The sequence below is a fragment of the Balaenoptera ricei genome, chromosome 15 (genome assembly GCF_028023285.1).
Source record: "Balaenoptera ricei isolate mBalRic1 chromosome 15, mBalRic1.hap2, whole genome shotgun sequence".
Classification (NCBI taxonomy): domain Eukaryota; kingdom Metazoa; phylum Chordata; class Mammalia; order Artiodactyla; family Balaenopteridae; genus Balaenoptera; species Balaenoptera ricei.
Window position 1 is genome coordinate 59,477,521 of NC_082653.1, and position 27,081 is coordinate 59,504,601.

Sequence of the window (27,081 nt, forward strand, 5' to 3'; positions counted from 1 at the left end):
GTTTCCTCACCTGTAAAATGGGGATAATCACATCTACCTAATAACAGGGCCTGGAGTACAGTGGGTACTCTGTAGACACACATGCATTTGTTCCTTTTTTGGGCTGAGATCTGTAAGTAGCCAGCCTCTGAATTGGCCCCCATGATCCCAACCTCCTGGTATTTATACCCTTGTACAGTCCCCTCCAACAATGAATCACTGGGGCTGGTCTGCATGACTGATAGGACACATTAGAAGTAATTGTATATCATACCTGATATTAGGTCATAAAAGACACTGTGGCTTCTGTCTTGGTCACTCTCTTTTGCTCTCTCCCTTGCTTTCCCTGGGGGAAACCAGCTGCCACGTTGGGAGCAGCCCTACAGAGAGGTCCATATGTCTAAGAAACTGAGGCCTCCAGCCAACAGCCACATGAGGGAGCTCTCTTGGAAGCAGCTCCTCCTGCCCCAGTCAAGCCTTAATATGACAGCAGCCTCATGAGACCCTGAGACAGAACCACCCAGCTAAGCTGCCCCCAGTTTCCTGAGCTTCAGGCACAGTGTGAGATCATAAATGTTTGTTGTCTGAAGCTGCTAAGTTTGGCGTAACTTGTTATACAGCAGTAGCTAACGCATACAGGCTCTAATGTTGAAGAGTTTAAACTCTGTATAATCCACATTATGTTTTGTCAGGTGGTTTCAAAGGGCAGAAAGGGCAAGGAGAGTCAGATTCCTCCAAGAATCCGGGTGGTAAAATGAAGGGTTGCAGTCTTACTTGAAGACAGCTGGTGGTGGGGGGAGATCATGAGGGCAGCTGCAGTTACACTCACCTCTTTTAAACAGGAGACTCGGAGTTATTAACTGAGGGTGAGAAAAAAGCAGAGAGGCCAAGGACTGATTTTTCCAGAAGGTCAGAGCAGAAGTCAGCCAGCAGGAAGGCACTTAGAGCAGGTGGTACCTCGGGGAGGTTGAAGGAGGTAAGAAACCTGCATTCCTGTTTGTCTTCACCCTCACTCTGAGTGAGATGCTTTTTTTTTTTTTCGCACTGGAAGCAGAGAGTAGAATTCACCTACTTAATGTGCTTTAGCTACTAGATTCTGCTCAAAAGTGGGCAGGATCTGAAGTCATCAAATACTGACCCTTAAGTGAGGTTGGGTCTGTAATCTGGCTCTTGGGAGCCTCGGTTTCCTCATCTGCAAAATAGAATCCTGTCTTTCCCTGCATTTTTATTTTTGACCATTTAAAAATTTTTTTAAATATTTATTTATTTATTTTCCTTATTTTTTTGGCTGTGTCGGTTCTTAGTTGCAGCACATGAGATCTTCGTTGAGGCGCCGGGCTCCAGGGCACGTGGGCTCTGTAGTTGTGGCGCGTGGGCTCTGTAGTTTGCAGCACACATGCTCTCTCGTTGAGGTGTGTGAGCTCAATAGTTGTGGCATACGGGCTTAGCTGCCCAGCAGCATGTGGGATCTTGGTTCCCTGACCAGGGATCAAACCCGTGTCCCCTGCATTGGAAGGCGGATTCTTTACCACTGGACTACCAGGGAAGTCCCTTTTTTGACCATTTTAATGTGTCTGGAATCAGGATGCATCCACTAAAGGATGCAAATATTAATATGGTATTTATTCCCCACCCCCAAGAGCTATAACTGAACCAGTGTACCTTCAAATGATAGCATCTTATGCAAACTATTATACATAGAATAGATAAACAATAAGGTCCTACTGTATAGCACAGGGAACTATATATTCAATATTATCCTGTGATAAACTATAATGGAAAAGAATATGAAAAAGAATGTGTATATATATACACATACATGTATAACTGAATCACTTTGCTACACAGCAGAAATTAACACAACGTTGTAAATCAACTATATGTCAATAAAATAAATTTTTAAAAATGATAGCATCTTAGAAACAAAGAGCCTTACAGGTTATTTAATGAGAGAATTGAATAAAATCATATTAATTCATTTAGCAAACACTGTGGGAGCCTCATTAAACTAGTTTTTCTTCTTTAGAACAGCCTGTGACACTTTAAAAAATATAAAAAATATCTGTGTTTGCTGGCAACAAAAGGATGTTCCAGATGCAGTCTGACTGGTTTCTGCCTCAAGATTTGGAATTGGCTCCTGTCTAAGGAGCCTGGGTTCTCTGAGCAGCAAAATGCAGGTAAGAGGTGGTGGAGGGCAAAAAAAGTGCCACATCTGGGCCACCTTTAGTAGCGACAGAGCTTGAAAAAAAGGCCTTTTAGAACACAACATCATTTCTGCAGCATTTCTGCCAAAAATCATGACCTGGATCTAATCATGAGTAATATGAGACAGACCCAAGTTCAGGTACATTCCTCAAAATAGCTGACCTTTACTCCTCAAAACTGTCCATGTCACGAAAAGACAGAAAAAGGCTGAGAAAAGTTCAAGAATAACTAACTGCAGGGACTTCCCTGGCGGTCCAGTGGTTAAGACACCACACTTCCACTGCAGTGGGCGCGGGTTCAATCCCTGGTCAGGGAACTAAGATACCACATGCCACGCAGTGTGGCCAAAAAAAAAAAAGAATAACTAAATGCAATGGGTGATCCCAATTGGATCTTGAACTGGGAAAAAAAAAAGTTACAATAAAAGACATGGGAATATGGACTGAAGATTAGGTAAGTGTCTCATTTTGAATCATTGTCCTATGTTTATGTAAGAGAATATCCTGTTCGTAGAATACACATTGAAGGATTCAGGAGGAAGGGAGCATTATACGTGCATTTTACTCTTAAACACTTCATAACATAAACACACACGGCAAAGTGTTAACAATAGCTGAATCAAGGTAAAGGACACGTCTCAGTTCTTTGTACTATTCTTGCTACTTTCCTGTAAGTTTGAAATTATTTCGAAGTAAAAAGTTTTTTTTTTAATTTAATTAATTAATTTATTTATTTATGGCTGCATTGGGTCTTCGTTTCTGTGCGAGGGCTTTCTCTAGTTCCGGCGAGCGGGGGCCACTCTTCATCGCGGATGCGCGGGCCTCTCACTATCGCGGCCTCTCTTGTTGCGGAGCACAGGCTCCAGACGCGCAGGCTCAGTAGTTGTGGCTCACGGGCCCAGTTGCTCCGCGGCATGTGGGATCTTCCCAGACCAGGGCTTGAACCCGTGTCCCCTGCATTGGCAGGCGGACTCTCAACCACTGCGCCACCAGGGAAGCCCAGTAAAAAGTTTTTTAAGTCCTTTTAAGGACATTGCTTCCAAACATTATTTTCCAATTTAACATATTTTGTTGCTATATTTTACAATTCTTTCATCTGGGGTCTCATCAACCACTAAAATTCCCCATCACGGGCTTCCCTGGTGGCGCAGTGGTTGAGAATCTGCCTGCCAATGCAGGGGACACGGGTTCGAGCCCTGGTCTGGGAAGATCCCACATGCCGTGGAGCAACTGGGCCCGTGAGCCACAACTACTGAGCCTGTGCGTCTGGAGCTTGTGCTCCGCAACAAGAGAGGCCGCGACAGTGAGAGGCCCGCGCACCGCGATGAAGAGTGGCCCCCACTTGCCGCAATTAGAGAAAGCCCTCGCACAGAAACGAAGACCCAACGCAGCCATAAATAAATAAAATTAAATTAAAAATTTAAAAAAATAGTAATAATAATAATATTTTAAAAAAAAATTCCCCATCACCCGGAAAGCAGTAAGTTTTGTAATTGCCGTGCATGTGTATTTATCGTTTGCAGGATAATTCGATATTCAAAATGATGACTAAAATGGAAATTGCAGTTTAAATTGTCCAACAACATAAAATTAAGTTCATAGTCAACTTAATTATAGATGCTTTAAATTGATTTTCAAAATTGCTTAAGAAATAAGGCAGTTTGAGAGATTGGGCCTAGAGCAACGGCACCACATTTATTGAACACCTATTATTTACCAAGCCCCATGCCAAATCCAAGCGAAGTACAGTGAACCAAATGCACCAAGTCCTGCCCTCATGGACATCACTGGGGTGGGGGGCATGCGGGGGAGGGAAGCAAAGAAGCAAATGGGCAATTTCTTTTTTTTTTTCTTTCAACATCTTATTGGAGCATAATTGCTTTACAATGGTGTGTTAGTTTCTGCTGTATCACAAAGTGAATCAGCTATACATATACATATATCCCCATATCTCCTCCCTCTTGCGTTTCCACCCTCCCTATCCCACCCCTCTAGGGGGACACAAAGCACCGAACTGATCTCTCTGTGCTATGTGGCTGCTTCCCACTAGCTATCTATTTTACATTTGGTAGTGTCCCCCTCCCCGTGTCCTCAAGTCCATTCTCTACGTCTGCGTCTTTATTACTGTCCTGCCCCTAGGTTCATCAGAACCTTTTTTTTTTTTTTTTAGATTCCATATATATGTGTTAGCATACGGTATTTGTTTTTCTCTTTCTGACTTACTTCACTCTGTATGACAGACTCTAGGTCCATCCACCTCACTACAAATAACTCAATTTCGTTTCTTTTTATGGCTGAGTAATATTCCATTGTATGTATGTGCCAATGGGCAATTTCAACTCAGTCTGAAAGGTGTCATTAATGGGGTAAGCAGAGTCATGATCAAAATATTCAACATGGCATGGCCACTATCCAGTCAGAATGGACAGTGGTGCAGGGTGCCCCCAGCTGCCCCTGCTATTCCAGGTGCTAATCCTTTAGTTATGAGGGCAGGGTATCCATAAGGCTCTTGTCTATTTAGTGACATTTTAGCAAACCCAAGAGGTGGACACAACAGCTGGCCACCAGGCTGGGGTAGACACGGGGGCACTTGGGGCTGAGAGGAGGGGCACCTAGCTCAGAGTAGGGGATGGTTCTTAGAGATGAGGATGAAGATCTAAAGGACATAGGGTTTCTTTTGCAGGCGATGAAAACGTTCTGGAATTAGACAGTAATGATGGTTGCACAACCTTTGGAATATACTAAAGGCCACTGAGTTGTAGCCTTTAAAGGGGTGAATGCTATGGTATATGTATTATTATATCTCAATTAAGAATATATGAATTTTTAGGGCTTCCCTGGTGGCGCAGTGGTTGAGAATCTGCCTGCCGATGCAGGGGACACGGGTTCGAGCCCTGGTCTGGGAAGATCCCACATGCCGCGGAGCAACTAAGCCCGTGTGCCACAACTACTGAGCCTGCGCGTCTGGAGCCTGTGCTCTGCAACGAGAGGCCACGATAGTGAGAGGCCCGCGCACCGCGATGAAGAGTGGCCCCCACTCGCCGCAACTAGAGAAAGCCCTCGCACAGAAACGAAGACCCAACACAGCCAGAAATAAATAAATTAATTTAAAAAAAAAAAAGCTAGAAACAAACAACAAAAACAAATAAATCAATAAAAAAATTTAAAAAAAAAAAGAATAAATGAATTTTTAAAAAATATTTTAAGATCAGGGTTAAATTAGGAGTTTGGGATCAACATATACACACTACTATATATAAAATAGATAACTAATAAGAATCTACTGTATAGCACAGGGAACTATACTCAGTATTTTGTAATAACCTATAAGGGAAAAAACTCTGAAAAAGAATATACATATATATATACACACACACATATATACACACACACATATATATAGTATAACTGAATCACTTTGCTATACACCTGAAACTAATACAATGTTGTAAACCAACTATACTTCAATAAAAATTTTTTTTTAATTTTTAAAAAAGATAATAGGGATTTGGACACACACAAAAAAATATTTTAAGATCTAAAGGACAAATTTAGGCAGCAGAGAGTGAAGCATATATAAGGCCAGGGGATGAGCCTTATATATGGAACACGGGGGCTCAGGGTAAGTGGGCTAGGATGGCCATGTACAGCCTGACCCCGGAGGCCGGGCTACTGCAAACAGGACCCTCAATCAGCTTCAAGAGGTTTGTGGAGAAAACTACAGCATTAGAAATCCAACTCAAAGCTTCTTGTACCTCTGGAAAGTGTAGTAGAAATGCTATTGTTGGAGTAATGTTTCTTCCCCATTGTCCTTGAGGGGTGGCGATGAGGGTGCTGCAAAATCAGGTACTTAGAGGGCTGAGCTGGGGTAGGAAATAAGTCAGCTCGTTGGGTGATAGCTGGGGCTCACCCTGAAGGGACAGGTCCACCCTTCCAAATCTAACAGCCATTCACAAGAAGTCAGCAATTCAGAGTAAAATTTAAAAAAAAAAAAGATTTAATTGCATATTACTAAGAAGCCACCCTGAAAAAGCTGCATACTGTATGATTCCAACTATATGCCATTCTAGAAAAGGCAAAACTATGGCGGCAGTAAAAAGATCAGGGATTAGGGTGGAGGGAGGGAGTGAACAGGTTTTTGGGGGGCAGTGAAACTATTCTGTATGATACTGTGATGGTGGATACATGTCATTATGTTTGTCCAAACCTATAGAAGGTACAACACCAAGAGTGAACCCTAATGTAAACTATGGACTTTGGGTGATGATGACGTGTCAATATAGGTTCATCAATTGTAGCAAATTTTTCCTCTGGCAGGGGATGTTGATAATGAGGGAGGCTATTTGTGGGAGCGGGGCAGGGGGGTATATGAGAAATCTCTATACATTCCCCTTAATTTTGCTGTGAACTTAAAACTGTTCCAAAAAAATAAGTTCTAAAGTATTTTTAAAAGTACTTTAAAATATTTAAATATTTTAATTTAATATGTTAAATATTTAAATGTAATATTTAAAAATAATACAGCAAAAAATGTATCGAGGTGAAATTCACATCGCATAAAATTAACCATTTTAAAGTGAAGAATTCAGTGGCATTTAGTACTTCACACTGTCGTTCCCAAACATTTCCATCATTCCAAAGTAAAACCCCATACCAATTGGGCAGTTTCTCCCCATTTTTTCCTCTCCACAGCCCCTGGCAACCACCAATCTGCCTTCTGTCTCTGTGGCTCATCTACTCTGAGCAAGTCACATTGCTAATGTGATCTGTTCCAATTTTTAAATATAAATTCACATTCATTTAAAATACCTCCCTGGCCCAAGAGAGTATGTCTGAGGCTTGGAGTCAGTCGGCTGACTGTCCCTTTGCACTTTCTATTCTAAAGTATTTTACGATCGGGGGGGGGGGGGGGGGGAAGATACATCTGTACTGTAATGCCAGAAAAACATAAGGATCCATTAACACGATCTCTGGCTGCTTCTGAGTCATTCTGGAAGCCTCATTACTCCTGTAATGAGTGAGGAGTGAGTCACTGGCCGTGGAACACCCAAGGCTGAGCCCCTGTGTGAAGAGAATTTCCTTAGGGCTGGAGTAGGGCCAGCCCCAGGCCTTTCTCCTTGGATTCCAACCCGAATTTATCGAGCTGGTCTTTACTGAGGAAACATCATCGGCATCACTTGCCAGAATATATAGCTGAGCCTTGTATCAACACCAAACCCCACTCCAATGAAGGTGAACACACACACACACACACACACACACACACACACACTCCCTACTTAATCCAGAAATAGACAACCTAGAAAAATATGCCAAGTGACTCGGAGCAGAGCAGAATCACGCTGCAGGAGCCTTTCACACCCATCTCAACACCTACTGAGTCAAATCTTCAGGAATGGAGACCCTGAAGTTTTGGCCCTTTGTTTGCTGAGTTCCTCAGGGATGCTGATGAAGTTGAGATCTCCTGGGAATGCACGTCCCACAACCTGCATTTGGAACCCACTGCCTTCAACCATCTCCGTCCGATCTCAGAAGTCCCAGCAGCTGGCAGAATTTGGACAAAGACCAGTTTGAGCCAAGTTCCCACGTGTGTCCCTGGAGTGCAGCCAGTCCGGGCCACCAGCATCTTTCACCGACCCCTCCACCAGCCCGTAACAGATGTCCCTGCTGCTGTTCTTCCCCTACAGGCCACCTGGCAGTCGCGGGCAGTTTTCTCAAGTGTCAATCAGATCATACCTCTCCCCTGCTCAAACCTCTCCAAAGACTGCCCATCAAAGCAGACAAAATTCCAAATTCCCATCAGAATTTTCAAAGTCCCCACATCCTTTCCCTAACAAATCTCCAAAGGTCTCCTCCTCCTACTATCCCACTTTCTACACCCTAGCCCGGTTCCAACAATCCCTAGTATATACTCCCACCTCAGGGCCTTTGCACTTGCTGTTTCCTCTGCCAGAAGTCTCTTCCTGTGCATCTTCCCATGCCTGGCTCCTCCTTCATATTTGGGTCTCGGACCGAATAATGCATCTCCTCAGGCCTCCTCTGACCCCCCTGGAACGTAAAGGGGCCCCCAGCCCTGGCCCCCTTTTTCATGGCACTTACCACTCTCCGATGTCACTTTGTTTAGATATTTGCTTATGTGTTCACTGTCTCTCCATGACAGGAGAAAGTCAGCTCCATGAAGGCAAGGACCAGGCCTGTCTGGTTTTCCCTGTGGCCCTTAGAACAGTGTTTGGCACGCAAAGGTCCTTGAAAGGTTCTGTTGACTTAATGCATAAATGAATGAGTGAAAGAATAAATCAGTGCTTCTCAAATGGAAGTGATTCGGGGTCCCCCACCAGCAATGTCTGGAAACATTTTTGGTTGTCACAACTTGGGGAGGGGTTGCTCCTGGCATCTAGTGGGTGGAGGCCAGGGATGCAGCTAAACATCCTACAGTGCACAGGACGGGCCCCCACAGCAAAGGATGTCCAGCCCCAAATGTCAATAGCGTCAACCCTGGAATAAATGAGTGAGTGAGTTAAACACTCCAGGTCCACACGGTCCAGCTGTTCTCCAATACTGAACATCAAGGAACCAACTTCTGACCAAAGTCTTCTTCTGGTCCCAAATGCCTTCCCCAATTGTGTGGGTCATAGTTTAGAAGAAATCTCCCTTTGGTGAATTTATTGTTGGCACTGCTTATGCAATCAATTTCATGTTAACAAGAAATATAAATAACGGGAAGTAAAGCAGCTGGAGATGTAAGGGGTTAATTTCAAAACATGTAATCCCTCGCCCTAATCAAAGAGAACTGAAATCTGTCTAGTTCCTTGATTCTGCGGGTTATTTTCCTTGGTAATCATGAACCTTCCTTAAATTTAAACCATCAGCCATTGGTGAGACCTGCTTATGCGTCATTATTTCTATATTTTAAAAATAGATTTTAGAGTGGGAAGAGGGGCAGCGTGACTTGTTGCCCAAAGTCACCGGGGACAGGGGTCTGGGCGAGGGGTCCAGAGGCAATCAGACTTATCAAGGCAATCAGACTTCCTAACAACAAAGTAAAACCAAAATTATTCTTATCTGTGTGTTGTAGCACAATGCGTGTGTGTGTGTGTGTGTGTGTGTGTGTAGCAATTAGAGGTGTGCCTGTGTTGATTTCTGGGAATAATGGACGGCCACCAAGGTGCATCTGTACCATCACCTGCCCCCCTCCTTCCTTGGCCCCCGCCCCAGCAGCTTCTCTTGGGTCAATGTCAAACACAGAGGTCTCAGACCTCTGAGTTCCCTCAAGTGCAAATTTAATTTCTCCAAATCCAGACCCCAGAGAGAGCAAGAGAATACTCTAAATCAGGGTTCTCAACCAGGGGCAATTTTGCCCCTAGGGGACTTCCCTTGGCAATGTCTGGAGTCTTCTTTGGTTGTCACGACTGTAGAAGGCAGTGTTACTGGCATCTAGTAGGTGAAGTCCAGGGATGCCGCTAAAGTCCTACAATACACAGGACAGCCTCCACAAAGAATTACCCAGCGCCAAGTATCACAGTGTCGAGGGTTCAGAAAGCCTGATCTAAAGAGTGGGCAATTCCACATTCTCACGTACACAAGGAAAATATAAAGTACTCCCCAGAGGAAGCACAAGATGGAAGGCCTGAGAATGCCGTTCCCAGGGCAGAGCCTGTCCCCGAGCGTCCCTCCCTGCGTGAGCATCTGTGCCCCTAAGCACAGCATAACCTGAGATGCAACTCCAGAGCCGGATCTAAGGGTTCAAATCCCCACCCCACAATTTCACAGCTGTGTGACGTCGGGCCAATCCCTCAACTCTTTCCCTCAATTTCTTTCATCTTGAAATTGATAAAAATCATAGTATCGACTTCATAGGTTTGTAATACAGCTTAAATGAATTTTATGAGTAAAATACTGAGAACAGTGCCTGCGTATAGTAAGTGCTAGGTAAGTAAGTGTTTGCTATTGTTTTTCATTCAATCTAACTTCCCCTAAAAAGCAGCCAACAATTTCATCTGCAGCTCGTTCTGAGGAACAGCTTTGGTATCCAACATGGGAAGATGAATGGACGGTAGGAGACTTCCTGAAAGACAAAATGTTATTCTACTCGACAGGCTAGATGGGGATTTGCAGGGGCAGTTTTGATTTTATGTGATTTCTGCCTTGGGTCCTGGCCCCACTAACATGTGACTCCCAGTGGCACCTGACACCAAAGAGTGAGATTCCCCTCAATTTAATGCCCACTGTGCTGAATGAGGACCAACCACAGAACACTGACCAAACCCTGCCAATAAACCAGCCCTGACAACTGAGACCAAAATCAGATCCAATAACTCTGCCTGGGGCAAGAGGACATCATCCTACTTTGGGTGGGAATCCATTGGAAACCACGACTTTTGGGTCCAAATGAATTTTGTGAAGACAGTGCCTTGAAAGCATAAACCAATCTTTCCACATGAGGGACAGTCTCCAGCTCCAGGGACAACCCCAGTGTGATGTCCTGTTGCAACTGAGGACATGCCTCTGCCCCAGCCCTGCCCACAGAGTCAAGACACTGAAGTACAGTTATGATAGCAAGTACCATTTATGAAGGACATACAAGGTGTCAGGGGTCCCGCTGGATTTGTTGCATACATTCGTCACCCAATTGAGTCCTCTTTACACAACCCTATGATGGAGCTAACATCATTCACATTTTACAGATGAGAAAATGGGGGATCCGGAGGTGCCCTGATTTGTTCAAGGTCACTGTGAGTGAAGGGTTAACATCAGGACCACCTGCCTGGGAATGATCTGGGTCTCCCATGGCAGTGTCCTATGTGCTTGCTCGTGGCGTGGAACTGCCCCTGGGCTGGAGGATCTGTGAGCTGGCAAGCAGGCCTTGGACCTTGGTGAACAGAATCCTAGAAAAGGTTGGCAGGAAACAGAACTGAAGCTGTTATGCCTCAAGGTGACCCACAGTGTCTGGCTCTTGTCGCTGCTAGCCCAGCAGAGCCCCCGTAGCGACAGAGCAGAAGCAGCTGAGTCCCCCGATGAGATGAAGACGCTGTGTCTCTGCCTCGTATCCTTCTCGAGAGCCAAGTAAACAGGTGTATATGAAAGCCTGTCTGTGTCTGGAGAGGCTGTCTGCCAATCTAACCCACAGCCGCAGTTAGTTGGCTGGGGAATGGCGGAACCAAGATCCAAAGCTGGGTCTGTCTGACCTCGAGTCCAGGCTTCTCCTGCTCCCCAAGGCAGCTGGAAGCCCAGAGTACTCACTAAAAGTTGGTCTGTAACACAGCATGGCTAAAACACAGAGTTACCATTTGGCCAAGCAGTTTTGCTTCTAGGTTGATGCCCAAGAGAACTGAAAACATATGTTCATACATAAACTTGTACATGGATGTTCACAGCAGCGTTATTCACAGGAACCAAAAAGCAGAAACAACTCAAATGCCCATCAACTTACGAAGGATAAGAAAAATGTACTCTATCCATACAATGAAATATTATTCAGCAGTAAAAAGTAATGAAGTTCACGCCAACACGTGGGTGAGCCTTGCAAACATTTTGCTCAGTGAAAAAAGCCAGATACAAGGCCACATACTGTATGATCCCATTTACATGAAATGTCCAGAATAGGCCAATTCAAAGGGACAGAAAGTAGATTAGTGGTTTCCAGGGGCTGGGGGAGGGGAGAAATGGGAAATGACAGCTTAATGGGTAAAGGGCTTCCATCTGGGGTGATCAAAAATTCTGGAACTTGGGCTTCCCTGGTGGTGCAGTGGTTGAGAATCTGCCTGCCAATGCAGGGGACACGGGTTCGAGCCCTGGGCTGGGAAGATCCCACATGCCGCGGAGCAACTAGGCCCGTGAGCCACAGCTGCTGAGCCTGCGCGTCTGGAGCCCGTGCTCCGCAACGAGAGAGGCCGCGACAGTGAAAGGCCCGCGCACCGCAATGAAGAGTGGCCCCCCCCACTTGCCACAACTAGAGAAAGCTCTCACACAGAAACGAAGACCCAACACAGCTAAAAATAAATAAATAAATAATTTAAAAAAAAAAAATTCTGGAACTATATAGTGATGATGATTGCACAACCTTGTGAATAGACTAAAAACCACACTGAATTGTATATTTTAAAGTGTGAATTTATGATATGTGAATTATATTTCAGTAAAAACATACACTCACACATACAATATGACACCAAAAGCAGAGACAACAAAAGTAAAAATAGATAAATGGAACTATATAAAATTTAAAAACTTTTGTGCATCAGAGGACACCATCAACAGAGTGGAAAGGCAACCCATGAAATGGGAGAAAATACTTGCAAATCATACATTTCATAAGGGCTTAATATCCAGAAAATATAAAGAACTCCTACAACTGAACAACAACAAAAAATCCAATAACCTGATTAAAAACTAGGCAAAGGACTTTGGATAGACATTTCTCCTAAGATGATACACAAATGGCAAACATGCATATGAAGAGATGCTCAACATCACTAATCACTCGGGAAATGCAATCAAATCCACAATGAGATACCACCTCACATCCATCAAGATGGATACTCTGAAAAAACAGAAAGTAACAATTGTTGGTGAGGATGTAGAGAAATTGGAACCCTGTGCATTGTTTTTGGGATTGTAAAATGGTTCAATTGTTATGGAAAATAGCATGAAAGTTCCTCAAAAAATTAAAACTAGGGACTTCCCTGGTGGTCAAAGACTCTGCGCTCCCACTGCAGGGGGTGTGGGTTCAATCCCTGGTCAGGGAACTAGGATCCCACATGCCGTGTGGTGCAGCCAAAAAGGAAAAAAAAAAGGAAAAAAAAAATTAAAACTAGAATTATCATATGACCCAACAGTTCCACTTCTGGGTATACATGAAGAATTGAAAGCAGGGTCTTGAAGAGATAATTGCATATCTATGTTCATTTCAGTACTATTCGCAAGGGCTAAAACGTGGAAGCAACCCAAGTGTCCACTAACAGACGAATCGATGAACAAAGTGTGGTCTATACACACAATGGAATATTTTTCAGTCTTTAAAAGGAAGAAAATTCTGATACGTGATACAACATGATGAACCTTGAGAACATTATGTTAAGTGAAAAAAGCCAGTCACAAAAAGACATATTCTCTATGATTCCATTTACGTGAAGTATCTAAAGTTGTCAAGTTTAGAGAGACAGAAAGAAGAATGATGGTTGCCAGGGGCTGAGGGGAGGGGGGATAGAGAGGTGGTGTTTCATGGGGACAGACGTTCAGATTTGCAAGATGAAAAAGTTCTGGAGATCTGTTTTACAACAACATGAATATATTTAACACTACTGAACACTTAAAAAAAGGGTTAAAATGATAAATTTTATGTCGTGGGGAGTTTTTTTCCACAATAAGAAAAGGTAAAAAAGGAAAAAAAAGTAGCGCACTGGAAAAACACACACAGCATACCTAACATTTCCTCTACCTGTTGTGGAGTCACATCCTTCACTGATTCTGCAAGGTGCTCTCCCCACCACACTGCACTTCACTGACCTGGAACCAGGGACAGGAAGGGAAGGGACCAGGTGTCTGTCCCCAGGGCTTAGCTAGCACCTCTACACAGATGCTGGGTAAATACGTACTGAACAAATTGTATAGCCACCACGTGGTGAGGTCAGGATGGTACAAGTACCCCCATTTTACAGATGGGTCAAGGCTCAACAAGGCAAGGTGAACACTGTCCAAAATCACAAAGTCAGCAAGTGGTAAAGGAAGAAGTGGCCCTGAAATCCCAGACTCCTGTTATAGGGCCCCTTCCATCACTTCACCTCCCTTCAAAGTCAACCTGGAATCCATTTCAACATGGAATTGACAAATAACAATTCTCACCTGATACTAGTGATTCTTGTTTGGATCATGGACCCATTTGACAATGTAATTAAAGTTTGAGTCCTTTTCCGAAAGCAGCACACATGTGAAACTTAGATAATAGTTTACACAGGGTTCCTGAACCCTGTGAAGCCCATATACAGACCCCAGTTAAGAACCTCCTTTCCATCCTGCTATCTGGGTGACTTCATTTATGCTCAGGATTTAGAGCCATCTCTATATTCTTCTTGAGCATCAGAATCAACTAGAGATGCCCATCCCCTATGAATCTGGTTACGTAGGTTGAGGCCTGTACCAGAAATCTGCATTAGGCACAGAGGATTCTGGGATGGTTAGCTCTCAAACACACACACAGCCATGAGCTGCTGCCTCCCAGATCTCTGCATGCAGCCCAGATGACGCCCCCAGAGCTCCCAGCCTCTCTTCCCTGCTGCCCATCACACCTGGCCATTAGAACATTCTACCACAACCCAACGAAGATGACTCTGGGCTCAACGTCTTTCCCCCAGAAGTGCTCCTTCACCTGGGTCACTAGGCCAGAGGCCTGGGCATCACCCTTGACTATTCCCATCCACACCCACATCTTGATCATCACCGAGGCTGGCTGATTCTGCCTCTTCTGTGCCTCTGGGCCCCTCCACTTCCCTCCATCACCCCTGCCCGCGCCCTGGCCCAAGCTCCCAGCTTCTGCTTCGCGATTCCTTCTTCTCTTACAATCCACCGTCTATTGTGTAATTCTGATCATGTCACTGCATTGTGCAAATTCCAACTCTAGAATTGCACTGTCCAATATGGTAGCCACATGTGGCTATTAAAATTAAATATTCAAACGTGTGTCCCTCAGTCACACTAGCCACATATCAAGTGTTCACCAGCCAGAGTGGCTGGTGGCCACCACACCAAACAGCACAGGTGTAGTACATTCCCATATGTTCTAGTGGACAGTGCAGCTCCAGAACTTCCCCTGTAAGCCCTTCCCGGTGTGGCCGCAGCCTCCGCTCAGACTACTCTCCACTAAAGCAGTCTCAGCTCGCTAAACTCATGACCTCACCTCTAAGCCTTTGCATGTGTCCCCCCACCCCCGCTTCGTTAACTCCTACCTATCCTTCAGGTCTCAGCTTAGCTGTCACTTCCTCCCCTGACCAGCATAAGTGCCCAAGCTTCTGCCAATCACAGCACTTAAAACACTGAATCATAACAGCCATGGGCATGCTTACACCCTACATCCCCACACCGACAGTTTTCAACCCGGGGCGAGTCTGCCTCCCAGGGAACATTTGGCAGTGTCTGCAGACACTACTCGTGGGATGCTACTGGGCATCTGGTCAGTAAAGGCCATGGCTTTACTGCTAAATATCCTGCAATGCACAGGACAGCCCCTGCAGCACAGAGGTATCTGGCCCCAAATGTCAGCAGTGTCGAGGGTGACCATCCCTGCTCTAGACCAGGCGACTCCACAGAGGCAGGGGGTGTGTCCTGTATACTGTATATCCCCAGCCACCAGCCCAGGTGGGCATACAGAAGGAGCTCAATAAAGACTGAACATATAATGCATTTAGATGTTCTAGAAGATTCCCCAGGATTCCAGTTGTCTTATTGTGTCTTTTCTTAAAAACAATCATTGGCCATTATGATAAGCTCAATAATTGCCCCTCAATCCAGGGTCCTAATCCCTGAAAGCTGTGAATGTTACCACATACTGCAAAAAGGGCTTTGCAGGTGTGATTAAATTAAGGTTCTTCAAATGGGGAGATTACCCTGGATTATCCAGGTGGGCTGTAAATGCAATCACAAGTAACCCTGTAAGAGGAAGGCAGAGGGAGATTTCACACAGAGGAAAAGGCGATGTGAAATGGAACAGAGAAAGACTGGAAGATGCTACACTGCTGCCCTTGAAGGGCAGAGGCCACCAGAAGCTGGAAAAGGCAAAGAACAGATTTTCCCCTAGAACCTCCAGAAGGAGTGTTGTCCTGCAGACACTTTGGTCTCAGCCCAGTAAAACTGATTTTGGACTTCTAGCCTCCAGAACTGTGAGATAATAAATCTCTGTTGTTTTAAGCCAACACTACGTCTGGCTGGCTGGAGCTGAAGCAGGGATAAGAATAAAAATTCAAGCCCTTGTCCACCTCTCCAGCCTCCTGCCAACCCCTGTCTTCTCCCCCACTACCCTCCAGACACAGTGGCTTTTCTCTGACCTTCCAAACACAGCCTGGGGCCCTTGAACCTGCTGTTCCTTCTACATGGAAGGCTTCCTGCAGTCTCCCATGCATGGCTGGCTGCCTCTCATCATTCAGGTCTCAGCCGAAACATCACCTCCTCAGAGAGGCCCTCCCTGACTGCATTAAGGCAACTGGCCTCCCCCAATTACTTTCTCTTTCGTCATCCGGTTGATTTTCTTCCCAACTCTTCTCACACTAATTATCTTGTTAATATCTTTGTTTGCCTGTTCAATGTTCGTCCCCTCCCCCGCAAGGCTGCAGGCTCCAGGAGGGCAGAACCTTGTCTGATCTGTCCAGGGTGTGTCCCTTGCCCCATGCCTGGCACACACCAGGTGCTCAATACATTCTGAATGAATGAATGTGAATGAATGAATTTGCAGCTCTGTGGGATGCTTGCCCAATGCCCAGTCCCAGCATACCTGATCTTGGCTTTCCGAAACGCCAGCTCCTCTTCGTTGCCAAAATCCAGGGACACATCCTCAGTATCGTCCACCAGGGCCTGGGGGACACCAAAGGCGGGTGAAAAACCCTTACGCGGTGCACAGGCCCTTTGACCCCAACCCTCTCTGCTGGCGGGACCCCTCCCCTTCTCCGCCTTCGGCCCATTTGGGGTCCAGAGCAGGCCCAAGCCCCGGCGCCCGCATCCCTCCTCCTCCTCCCCGCTTCTCCCAGCGCTCCCGCAGGCTCCTGGCGTCCTCGCCACCACCCTCCCATCCCCAGATCCCCGCGGCCCTACCTGCTTCATCCCTCCCAGAGCCCACCTGGAGCCCACAACCCAGCCTCCGGCTCCACCTCTCGCTGGGATGCCCGGCGGGCAGCTGCGGCTAGAGGCGCGGTGGGGTCGGAACCTGAGGCCCCCGGTTCAGCCTCCGCTCAGGTCTCCGGTGGGGGCGGGGCGCGCGGGGCCCAGAGCGCAGTCGCGGGCGGGGGAGGTGGGCTCGGCTGCCCGGGCGGGGGCGGGGCTTGGGAGGGTCCCTCGGCCCCCGGCTCGCTGGGGACAGCGCCTAGGAAAGAAAGAGCTGGCGCCCAGTGGAAGGATGGAGGGCGAAGACAGAGCGGCGGCAGGGAGGGGACGATACGGGCTCAGAGGAGGACATGGGAACCGAGGCCAGTGATCCAGGGAGGAATAGAGCGGGTGGGTCCGTGAATGAGGTGGATGGTCCGTAGGTGTCGAATGAGCGAGTGAGAGGGTGAATGAATGAATGTCAGTGTTGGGCAGCCTCTTTCAGGCTTTGGAGAAGGTCAGTGTTTCCCAAAACTCTCGGATCCCGAGAATTCCCTAGGGCCATTATTAAAAGCAGTTTCCCAGGCCCAACCCTTCAGATTCATAAGGCCTGGAGTGGATCCCGGGATTCTGCCTTTTAACGGGCGAATCTGCTGCAGCCACGGCTTGGGTACCACTGCTGCCCACAGTTGACATCTGCATGCATCGTGGCGCCAGACACATATTGTGCACAAAATAATTTTTATTAACAGTAATAGTAGTGTTTCTGGATGTAAAGGCCTTCCCAGGAAAGAAGGCTTGCCACCTGAAACTTTTTCCTGGCCCGGGACAAGGTCACTCCTCTCCTTTCTGCCCTCTCCTCCTCCTGGCCAGTTACCCAGGGACAGAGGGCCTAGAGTCTAGATGCCAAGGCCCCTAGTCCTGCCCTTTGCCCTCCTGCCACGGACAACAGGTACCTGCCCCCCATCCCTGGTGACCCAGAAAAGGACTAGTGGTCCACAAGCTCCTGACACAATTAACCCACTGCTGGTCCCCACCGGGGTGGCCGCCTGGGGTGTGCCCTGGAGGAGGGGTAGGGAGCAGAGCTGCAAGAATGTACCTAAACTCTGAGCCCTGGTCAGGCACCCCACTCAATGCCCTAACCTGAACCCATGAAGGGCCTGCCAGGTACTGTGGAGGGAAGGTATTTTCTCCTGCGAATGCCACCTTCAGGAGTCCGGGGACCTGCGAGGAGCCTGAGAGGCTGCAGCTCTGACAAGTGCTCAGGGGATGCTGATGCAGGCCTCTGGACCACCCTTTGAATCGTAAGGATCTAAACCACCAAAGCCCGGCTTTCTAGAAAAGCCTATTGGCTCTTCCAGCTCAAAGTCGGCTCCAGGCACAAAAGAGTGTCACACTGAGAGACTGGGGTGCCCTAAGCTCCCCTCCCCCTCTGGGCCCCAGCTGCCCGCGAGGGGTAATAGGGGAGGGGTGAGAAAGGGCCACAGCAGAGGGCAGGTGGAGGTGAGAAGCCGTTACAGAACATTTAGGGGTTTTTCCTCTCTGAGAATCACCAACTGTTGGTATCTGTCAAGTTGGGGCTTAGAGAGTCCCCAAGGGGGAGAGGAGGTAGGAAAGCCCCCTTGGAAGCCCCATTTGGGGACAAACTGTCATTCTCAGTCATGGGGTTGGGGGTACCTTCAGAAGAGCCTCAGCTCCCACCATGTGGAGGTCACATGCTCCTGAGCTGTCCTCAGGGGCGGGCACAGGCTGAGGGTGCAGATGTTGGGGCCCAAAGCGGGGCCTCCAGGGGAAAGCGCCCTCCCTCCCCCATACACCTGGATGACCCTCTGTGGGGTCAGCCTGTGGAATTTGAGAGTGGGCAGAGAACCCGAGGACTCTGCAGGGAATTCATCATTGGCTTTGAAACCAGCTGCAGTGGTTTCACCTGGGGCTGCTGGTTAAATGCAGATTCCAGGACCCCACTCTGGGCCTTCTGAAGCTCCAGGGCCACGCTTGGGCATCTGCTTTTAATAAGGGCCCTGGGGAATCCTTGGGTTCAGAGACTTCCAGGAAACACTGACCTTCTCCCCTCACACTGGTGCCACTGAACCTGGCCCCTGAAACCTGCCTCAAGTCACCTCTGCTCGTCTCGGCCCAGGAGGGGCTTGGGGAACAGAGCTTTGAGAAGCAGCCCCATCTCTGATCCCTGCGGTGTGGCTTCCAGCCCTGAAGCCAGAACAACCCAAGGGCAGGGTCTCCAGGCTCAGGCAGCCACTGGCCTCTAGACGGCCCTTGGAGGTCAACTCCGGAGTCAGGCAGCCCCAGCTGCGCATGTGGGTCCACCATTTCCTGGCTGGGTGGCCTTGGGCAGGGGGCTTCACCTCTCTGGTCTCGTCTCCACACCTGTAAAATGGGACTGCACCTCCCCTCACCTGGCAAGGATGATGCAAGGACTAGAGAAAACACATGTGAAAAGCTTGCCTCAGAGTAGGGGCTCAGAAACAGTGGCCCTGGTGACACTGGCTGTGGTCATCAGCAGAGGGGCTCGAGGTCCAAGGAGCCCCTGTGGGCTGGGCAGCACACAGGACCTGAGCCTCAGGCCACAGTCATTCCTTCTGCCGAGGGACAACCACCTTCATGGGGGCACAGGAGCTGCACATTCAGCTCTGTTGGCCATTTCGCATCTGCGTGTACCCGGCACTAATGACAGCTGGAATAGAGGACTGTGCATGGCTCTCTCCCCCAGACAGGACCCCAGGAGCCCTGAACCAGAAGGCAGAGACTTGGATTGGACTAACAAGGCTGAACGTGGGAGCCCGGAGCATGGCTGGGGGAGGCGGGAGGAGTCAGCCTGGCTGGACCATGCTGGCTCTCTGCACACAGACTTTCTGCTCTTTATCCTGCAGCACAAGGGCAGCTAGCACTGATGAAGTAGTAATTAGGGGGAGGGTGTGTAGGGGCTGCCCTTGGGATCCCCATCCACCTTGCCAGGGGGAGGCAGTGCATGTGGTGAGCCCTGGATTTCTACCCAGATGGACCTCAGCTGTGCCTGGGCCTCTGATTCCCCATCTGTGAAATGGGTAGAGATTCACTTCCCTGAACACTCCCGGGTCCTTCACTCACTCAGCCCTCACCTGCTCTGTGCTTGATATGCTGGTCTAGACACAGGGACACAGCACTTGGTGAGACACATAAGGTGCTTGCCCTCTTTGGGCCGACATCCCAGTTGTAGATGGATAAAAAAAAAAAGTCACAAGAGCTTTTTGAAAAGTGCATTAAGTGCCCCAAACAAAGCTGCCCTGTCCAATCTGGGAGCCAGGAGTTACTATGGAGCCGTTGAAAGGGGGCGAGACCGATGGCGGTGTTCTGTCAGCATAAAATACACACTGAGGTTTGAAGACTTAGCAGGAAAAAAGGATGTAAAATATCTTCTCATAATTTTAAAATGGCTCACGTGTTACAATGATCCTGTTTTGGCTCTATTGGGTTAAAGTACAATTAAAATCAACTTGCCTTGTTTTTACTTTTTTAAATGTGGCTACCAGCACATTTACTATGATGTGTGTGGCTCGCATTACATTTCTATTCTAGAGAGTGATTGACTGGGAATTCAAAAGGAGGACAGGGAAGCCACTCTGGACTGAGCCTCGATATTAAAAAGAATTTTTATGCCCAAATTGAAACAAATATAAAGTAAATAGCATAATAAACCCTCATGCACTTGTCCTGATTCAAAATTCCCAACTCAAACAGCCCATCTTTTTGCATTGATCCATTCCCTCTTTCCTTCTTCTGTATGATTTTGAAGCAAACCACAGCATCTTATCATTTCACTGTAATATTTTGGTACGTAGCTCTAAGAATGGACTCTTGAAAAAAACAAAGCCGTAGCAATTCCACTCCTAGGTACGTCCCCAAGAGAACTGAAAACATGTTCACAAAAAACCTTGTACAGGAATGTTCATAGCAACATAATTCATAGTAGCCCAAAGATAGAAACAGCCCAAATGCCTGTCAGCTGATGAAGGGATAAACAAAATGTACCCTATCCATACAATGAATAATCTCCACAATAAGAAGGAATGAAGTGCCCATACCTGCTACACCTGGATGAATCTTGCAAACATGCTCAGTGAAAGAAGCTGTATGCACCCATTGCCTGATTCCATTTATACGAAATGTCCAGAATTGGCAAATCCATAGAGACAGAAAGTATATGAATGGTTGCCAGGGGTTAGGGGGTGACTGCTAATTAGTACTCAATTTCTTTTGCGGGTGATGAAAGTGTTCTGGAATTAGATAGTGGTGACGATTGCACAGCTTTGGGAATATCCTAAAAATCACCACGTGTTACACTTTAAAAGGGTGAATTCTATGGTATTTGAATTATGTGTCCATTTTTAAAAGTTGCAGTCTCATCACCAGGCCTAACACAATGAATAATAACCCTAGTGTTAGAGATCTTATCCAAAATCCCGTCAGGGTTCATTTCCCAAGTGTTTCATAAATATTTTTATATCCCAGGGTTTGTGTCAGTCACATACCAACCAGGGCCACACCCTGCAAGTGATTAACGCACAGATAAATCTCGCAAAACCAGAAGGTTCCTCTCCCTAGCTCTTCTCTTGCAATGTGTCTGTGAAGGACCCAGACCGTTTGTCTTCTGCATCTTCCCACAGTCTGTGTTCTATTGCCTCCCTGGGGAGGGGAACCCCACATTCTCAGCCTGTTAAATAGGGCACTCCACCCCAGCCCACCCCTATGGCAGCTGACTTGACAAAGAAATACCGCTGCAAGGTAGGGGCTGGGTGCCAGGTAAATAGCAAGGGCTAGGCCTTGCCTGCAAACTGCTACAGGAATATTGTCGGAGAGACCAGGACTTCCCCAACGAACAGGACTTTTCCTAGGTCTTCTTATCTTTCCACTTAGCACAGATTTCACAGGGCACTCCACCCCTCCCACGTCTGCTGCCAGAGCTGTATCCTGCCCTGTGCAGAGGTGGGAGCAGGAAACCTGGGTCTCCATCCTCAGCTGAGAGGCTTCCACCTTCCCCCCTCCCATCAGATAGACCCCAAACTCCCACCCTGGCTCATAAGGCTTTGCAGGGCCGAACCAGCTACCCTCTGCCAGCTGGCTCAGAGACACTCTGCTACTGTACGCCGGCCAGATCCCACCGGTCATCAGAACACCCACATGGGTCTTTCCTTCCTCGGGGCCTTCGCACGTGCTGTTTCTTCTGCATCAATGCTTCCCAGCACACACACTGATTTTTCACGGGGCTGATAACACAGAGGCTCCAAGCCACTCTTCCTGACCTCCTGCCTACTCTCCCACCCAACCACTATCTCTACGCCTTTGCTCTCTCTGTTTTGAGTTCTTGAGAGACCTTTCATGTCCCTCCTAACTCTTTCCTTTTGCTTGCTGTGTTTGGTCATTCGTATTCTCTCTGAACTAGAATTTAGCTCCGTGAGGGTAGGGCCCTGTGTCTAGATTTGAGCACAGAGGAGATGGATGAGCAGGTAAGTGAAGGACCCAGGAGTGTGCAGGGCAGCGACTCTCTGCCCATCTCACAGATGGGGAAATAGAGGCCCGGGCACAGCTGAGGTCCATCTGGATAGAAATCGAGGGCTCACCCTGTGCACCACCTGCCCTTGGGAAGGTGGATGGGTGCTCCACGGGCAGCCCACAGGAGGGACCCACTTTCCCCCCTCGGCCATCTGTTCTGCCTTCCTGGACACCTGCTGTGGCTGCCAGCGTGGAGAAGGACAGGGCCCAGTTCAGGGGGGAGGAGCCCTGTGAAGTGAGCGCAGCTTCTGCAGGGAAGCAGGAAGGTGAGGGGCACAGGGGCAGCTGGGCAGCCTTGTGGGCCTGGATGCACCCTGGCCTGGAGTCATAGGTTTGCCAGATGCAATAGAGGACAAAGTTGAGATGAACGACTGATAATGTTTTAGTATAACTATCTCCCAAATAGTGCATGGGACGTACTTATACTAAAAAGTGGTTTACGTCAAGTTCACTTTCACCGGGCTCCCTTATTTTTACTCGCTAGATCTGGCAACCCGACTTGGGGGGAATGCAGGACCACTGCCAGGTGCCAGGCAGGCAGACCTTAGGCACCAGCGGGAATGCCAGGCTGAGGGTGAGAAGCGGCTGCTGGCCCGGGAATGACAGGCCTGGGGGCTGTTGCTTCCCCCCCGCCTGATGGGGGATCAGGGGCAGCTCAGGGCCTTTCCCAGGCCCAGGTCTGATCACACATACACCCTACCCCTACTCACTACTTACCCCTCGGTGCCAGCCGCCCTCGACCGTCAGGATGAAGAGCAGAGAGTCTGCATGGCTTAGAGCCCGGCATGGTCTGCAAGTTACTTATCCGCTGCGTGACTCTGTTTCCCCAGTGGCAGTGCCCTCATGATATGGGCCCCTCCCTGGTAGGGTGGTGTGAGGATTGACAGATTGATCCGGGTTGAGTGCCTGGCACAGAGGAGCTGGACGGTCACCATCCTTCCTGCAGCTGCCAATCTGCATCCCCTCATGTGGCCCCCGCTGGCCACCCATTTTTGCTGAGGCCTCCTTCCCTGAAGCCCTGTGATGCTGCCTCTGTGTGCCGGAAGCTTGCTCCTTGCTCTGGTCTGCCCCTCCCTGGGGGGCGGGGTGTGGGGAGCTGGCCTAGCGAAGCCACACGCTCTGACCCCAGTGCAAACACAGGCCCACACAAAGACGCAGATGCACACTAATATCTAGACTCAGGAGCACGCAGCCGTATGTGTAGACACGTGTCTGTGGACAGTGCCAACCCCACACTCACAGGCCCCTCCACACAGGCGTGTGTGCACACAGGCGTGCGTGTGTGTGGATGTAGACGCACATTTCCACCGATGAAGGCCAGTCACCTGCGTCATTTGTGAAGTGCATAGACTGTGAAAACACCCCCTCCCCAGGGAAGCCACCTTCCTCAGGGATGGGGCTGAGGAGGGACTCCACTCCGCCCCCCAACTCAGGGATCCCTGACCCTGCGTGGAGTGACAGATCAAAGACACCCTCCAGCAAGCGTAGTGAAGAGACCATCAGGATGAAGTAGTGATTCTGATAGGGGTTCTAAGCGTCCCTCGGAAGGAAGTTTTTCTCTAAAAAAAAAAGGCCGGCTGGCCACTCCCCCGAGAAGGGGAATTCCAGACCAGGGGCCAAAAGGGACAGCCAAGCTTTGATGTGTCCGACCTGGCCTCCCAAGTCATCTGACATCTCGCCAGGCCGTGGAGGAGTTGGCAAACAGGCAAGAGAAGGCCTCTTATCCCTCAAGGGCTGGGACAAGGGCAGAAATGTCAGGTTCATGGCAGGGCTATTTCAGGGAGAGTGGGTGGAAGTTGTTACTCATCTTGAGCTCTGGCCTCCTCTTGGAGCAGTGAGAGCTTGGCAGGTCTCTCCCACAGGCCCAGGGAAGATCATAAGGCTGGTCTCTCCCCCAGAAGCTGGAGGTCCAGTTTGGGTCCTTCCCCACTGGAGAAGATGTCCCCAGTGGGCCCTGCTTGGTGGGGACCTATTGATTTTTCCCACCTCACCCTCCACCACTCATCATGGTAACACTGGCCAGACTCTAAGATTTCCAGCAACCCCATCCCCCTTCCTGCCGCAGGGCCTTTGCACCTGCTGTTTCCCCTGCCAGGAGTGCCCTACCCCTCCAGATTTTCTTAGGACTGAAAATATGAGCTCTCTCTCCAGGAGGCCTGCCCTGAGCCCCAGCTCATGTTCCAGCCAATCTTTTTCTAGGGTCTGGGATCTAGACATGTTTTGTCCTGTTTCTGACACTTTCCATGATGTTTAATTATCTTGTTTTCTTATTAGTTAAGCAAACTTTCTCCTCCCCATCTCCCCACTAGAATATTATCTCCATAAGAGCAGGTGCCCCTTCTGTCCACCTAGCACAGTGCCGGGCACACTCTGGACATTCGACCAGTGTCTGGTGAGTAAGTGAATGAAGAGATGAATGACCCTGAGGAATGTGCCAGGCAGCGGGTCTCTGCCCATCCCTTTTTTATAGGGATACCAGTCATGCTGGATTGAAGGCCCACCCTACCCCAGTATGACCTCATCTTAAATATTTACATTGGCCATGACTTTATTTCCAAATAAGGTCACATTCTGAGGTACTGGGGGTTAGGACTTTAACATATGAATTTGGGGAGGGGGGGAAACAATGCAGCCCATAATAGAAGGTAACTGTGGCTCACTCACAATCTCCACTTGGGGGAGGGAGTGGAAGTATTTATACTCCCCCATGCATCAGCTATCGGTTCAGGGCTGCCCCCAGCAGGGACAGGTATTCCCAGGCACTTCCGACTCCGGGCACACACAGGCAAGGCAGGTTCCAGCACCATGAGGGCTGTCCTCCAGCAAAGGGGAGCAGGCGGTGCTGCTGGGAGTAAAAGCTCGAAGGAGGCTGGTGGGCATGAGGGTGGGAAGGGGATCTGAGGGACGTGGGCACCTGCCGTGCCCACCATCTGTTGGATGCACTGAAAGCAGAACCTTCAGCCCACATCTGCCACCCACCTGCTTGGGGTAGGTTGGCACCTCCATGCCTTCCTATATCTACATACAGTCCACATTTAGCTGGACCGGAGCTGCTGGGGCAGGTGTGGACCACATGCACCAACCCCCAATCCATGGGTACCCTGACCCCACTGGCACTTAAGGATTGTCGGCAGGTGGAAGTGTGCAGAGCCCTCATACCTGCCAGCCTCACCTACAGAGGGGCTGAGGAGCCCTGGGAGAGATGGGACCCCCAGCTCTGAAACCACAGCTCATGAAATGCAGCATCTGTAGGCAGGAAGGGGTGCCAGAAATGAGGATAACAGTGAGGAAACGGGGGTCCTAGGGTGGTGAATTTTACTCAGCACTGCAGGCAGGGGTCAGAGAGGAGTGGTGCTCCAGGCGCACGTGAAAAGGTGACAAGATTTGCCCCCACTTCAGCCACCTGGGCACTGAAGTGCTTGTGTGCAGTGTGCCTGGGGGTCCAGGCAGTTTGCTGTGGATCACCTGCTGGGAGCATAACGCAAAGAAGGAGGCAGCAGTGCTGTCTGGGAGATGCGCACAGACATCGTGCCCAGCGGGGATCTGGTACCCTGGTGGCATATGGCAGCCTTGACCTGCGAGAACATCAAGGTTTGAGCTAGAAGTCCCAGCTTGGCCAGCAGCACCAGCAGGGATATCTGTGCCCTGTCCAGCTCCATGGATTCATGGTGGCAGCGGTGAACTGGCCTGGACCCCACCCTCTGTACCCCTGACTCTAAACCCACTAGCAGCTGAGGGTGGTCGAGGCCAGCAGATGTGGGAGAACGAACTGAAGCTGGACGTGCCAGTGGCATCAGTGCTTGTGGAACAAACCTCATGGCCATACACCAGTGCAAGTCAGAGCTGACACCCCTGGAGTCTGACAGTCTGGTTCCAATCCCAGCTCTGCCACAACTTAGCCCGAGCTAGGCTGCTCTAACAAATAGACCTTACATTTTCCGAGCCTTAACATAATAGAAATTGGTCTCCTGCTCACTTAATGGCCCTGAGTGGTTGCTCAGGCTGGCAGGGCAGTTCTCCACTTGGAAGAATCCAGGCTCTTTCTATCCCATGGCTGCTATGCCCTAGGACCTTGTTGTCTTCCATACCCAGAAAGTGGAAGGAGAAAAGAGGACATGGGGGAGGGAGGTAGATTCGCTCTCTTAAAGGACCCAGAAGAGGCAGAGATGCCACTGGAGTGAACTTGGTCACATGACCACACCTAAATGCAAGGGAGGCTGGGAAATGTGGTCCAGTTGTGTGCTTGACTACAATCCTACTTTTATAGAGGATGGAGAAGACAGCTTTCAATGGATATCTATAGCATCTTCCCTGAGGTGAGTTAATGTCTCTGGGGTCCCATCTTCTTGACTGTAAAGTGGGAATGACAGTCCTTCCTCACGTAAAGTGCTTAGCACGGTGCCTGGCGCATGGTAAATCCTTGATAAATGGGCATCCAGCATTACCAGATACCTGTAGCCACCCTTGGGGTTCTTGGATATATTTGGGGAAGAGAACCATGGGCAAGACTGGACCTCCTGCTAGGCAGGAGGGGTCAGGCATATTGAGATTTGGGGCATTAACTAAA

The 27,081-nt window shown here is 48.7% G+C and overlaps 1 protein-coding gene across 1 annotated transcript in view; it reads right to left on the reverse strand.

The window, feature by feature from the left end:
- Positions 1-26,173, reverse strand: part of TVP23A (trans-golgi network vesicle protein 23 homolog A) — a 42,179-nt gene extending 16,006 nt beyond the window's left edge. Inside the window, exons 1-3 of the mRNA XM_059898696.1 lie at positions 26,065-26,173; positions 23,232-23,314; positions 16,663-16,742 (exon numbers count right to left, since the gene is read on the reverse strand). Coding sequence (XP_059754679.1) covers positions 16,663-16,742; positions 23,232-23,314; positions 26,065-26,173 — 272 coding nt within the window. The remainder of the gene's footprint in view (positions 1-16,662; positions 16,743-23,231; positions 23,315-26,064) is intronic.
- Between the last annotated feature and the right edge of the window lie 908 nt (positions 26,174-27,081).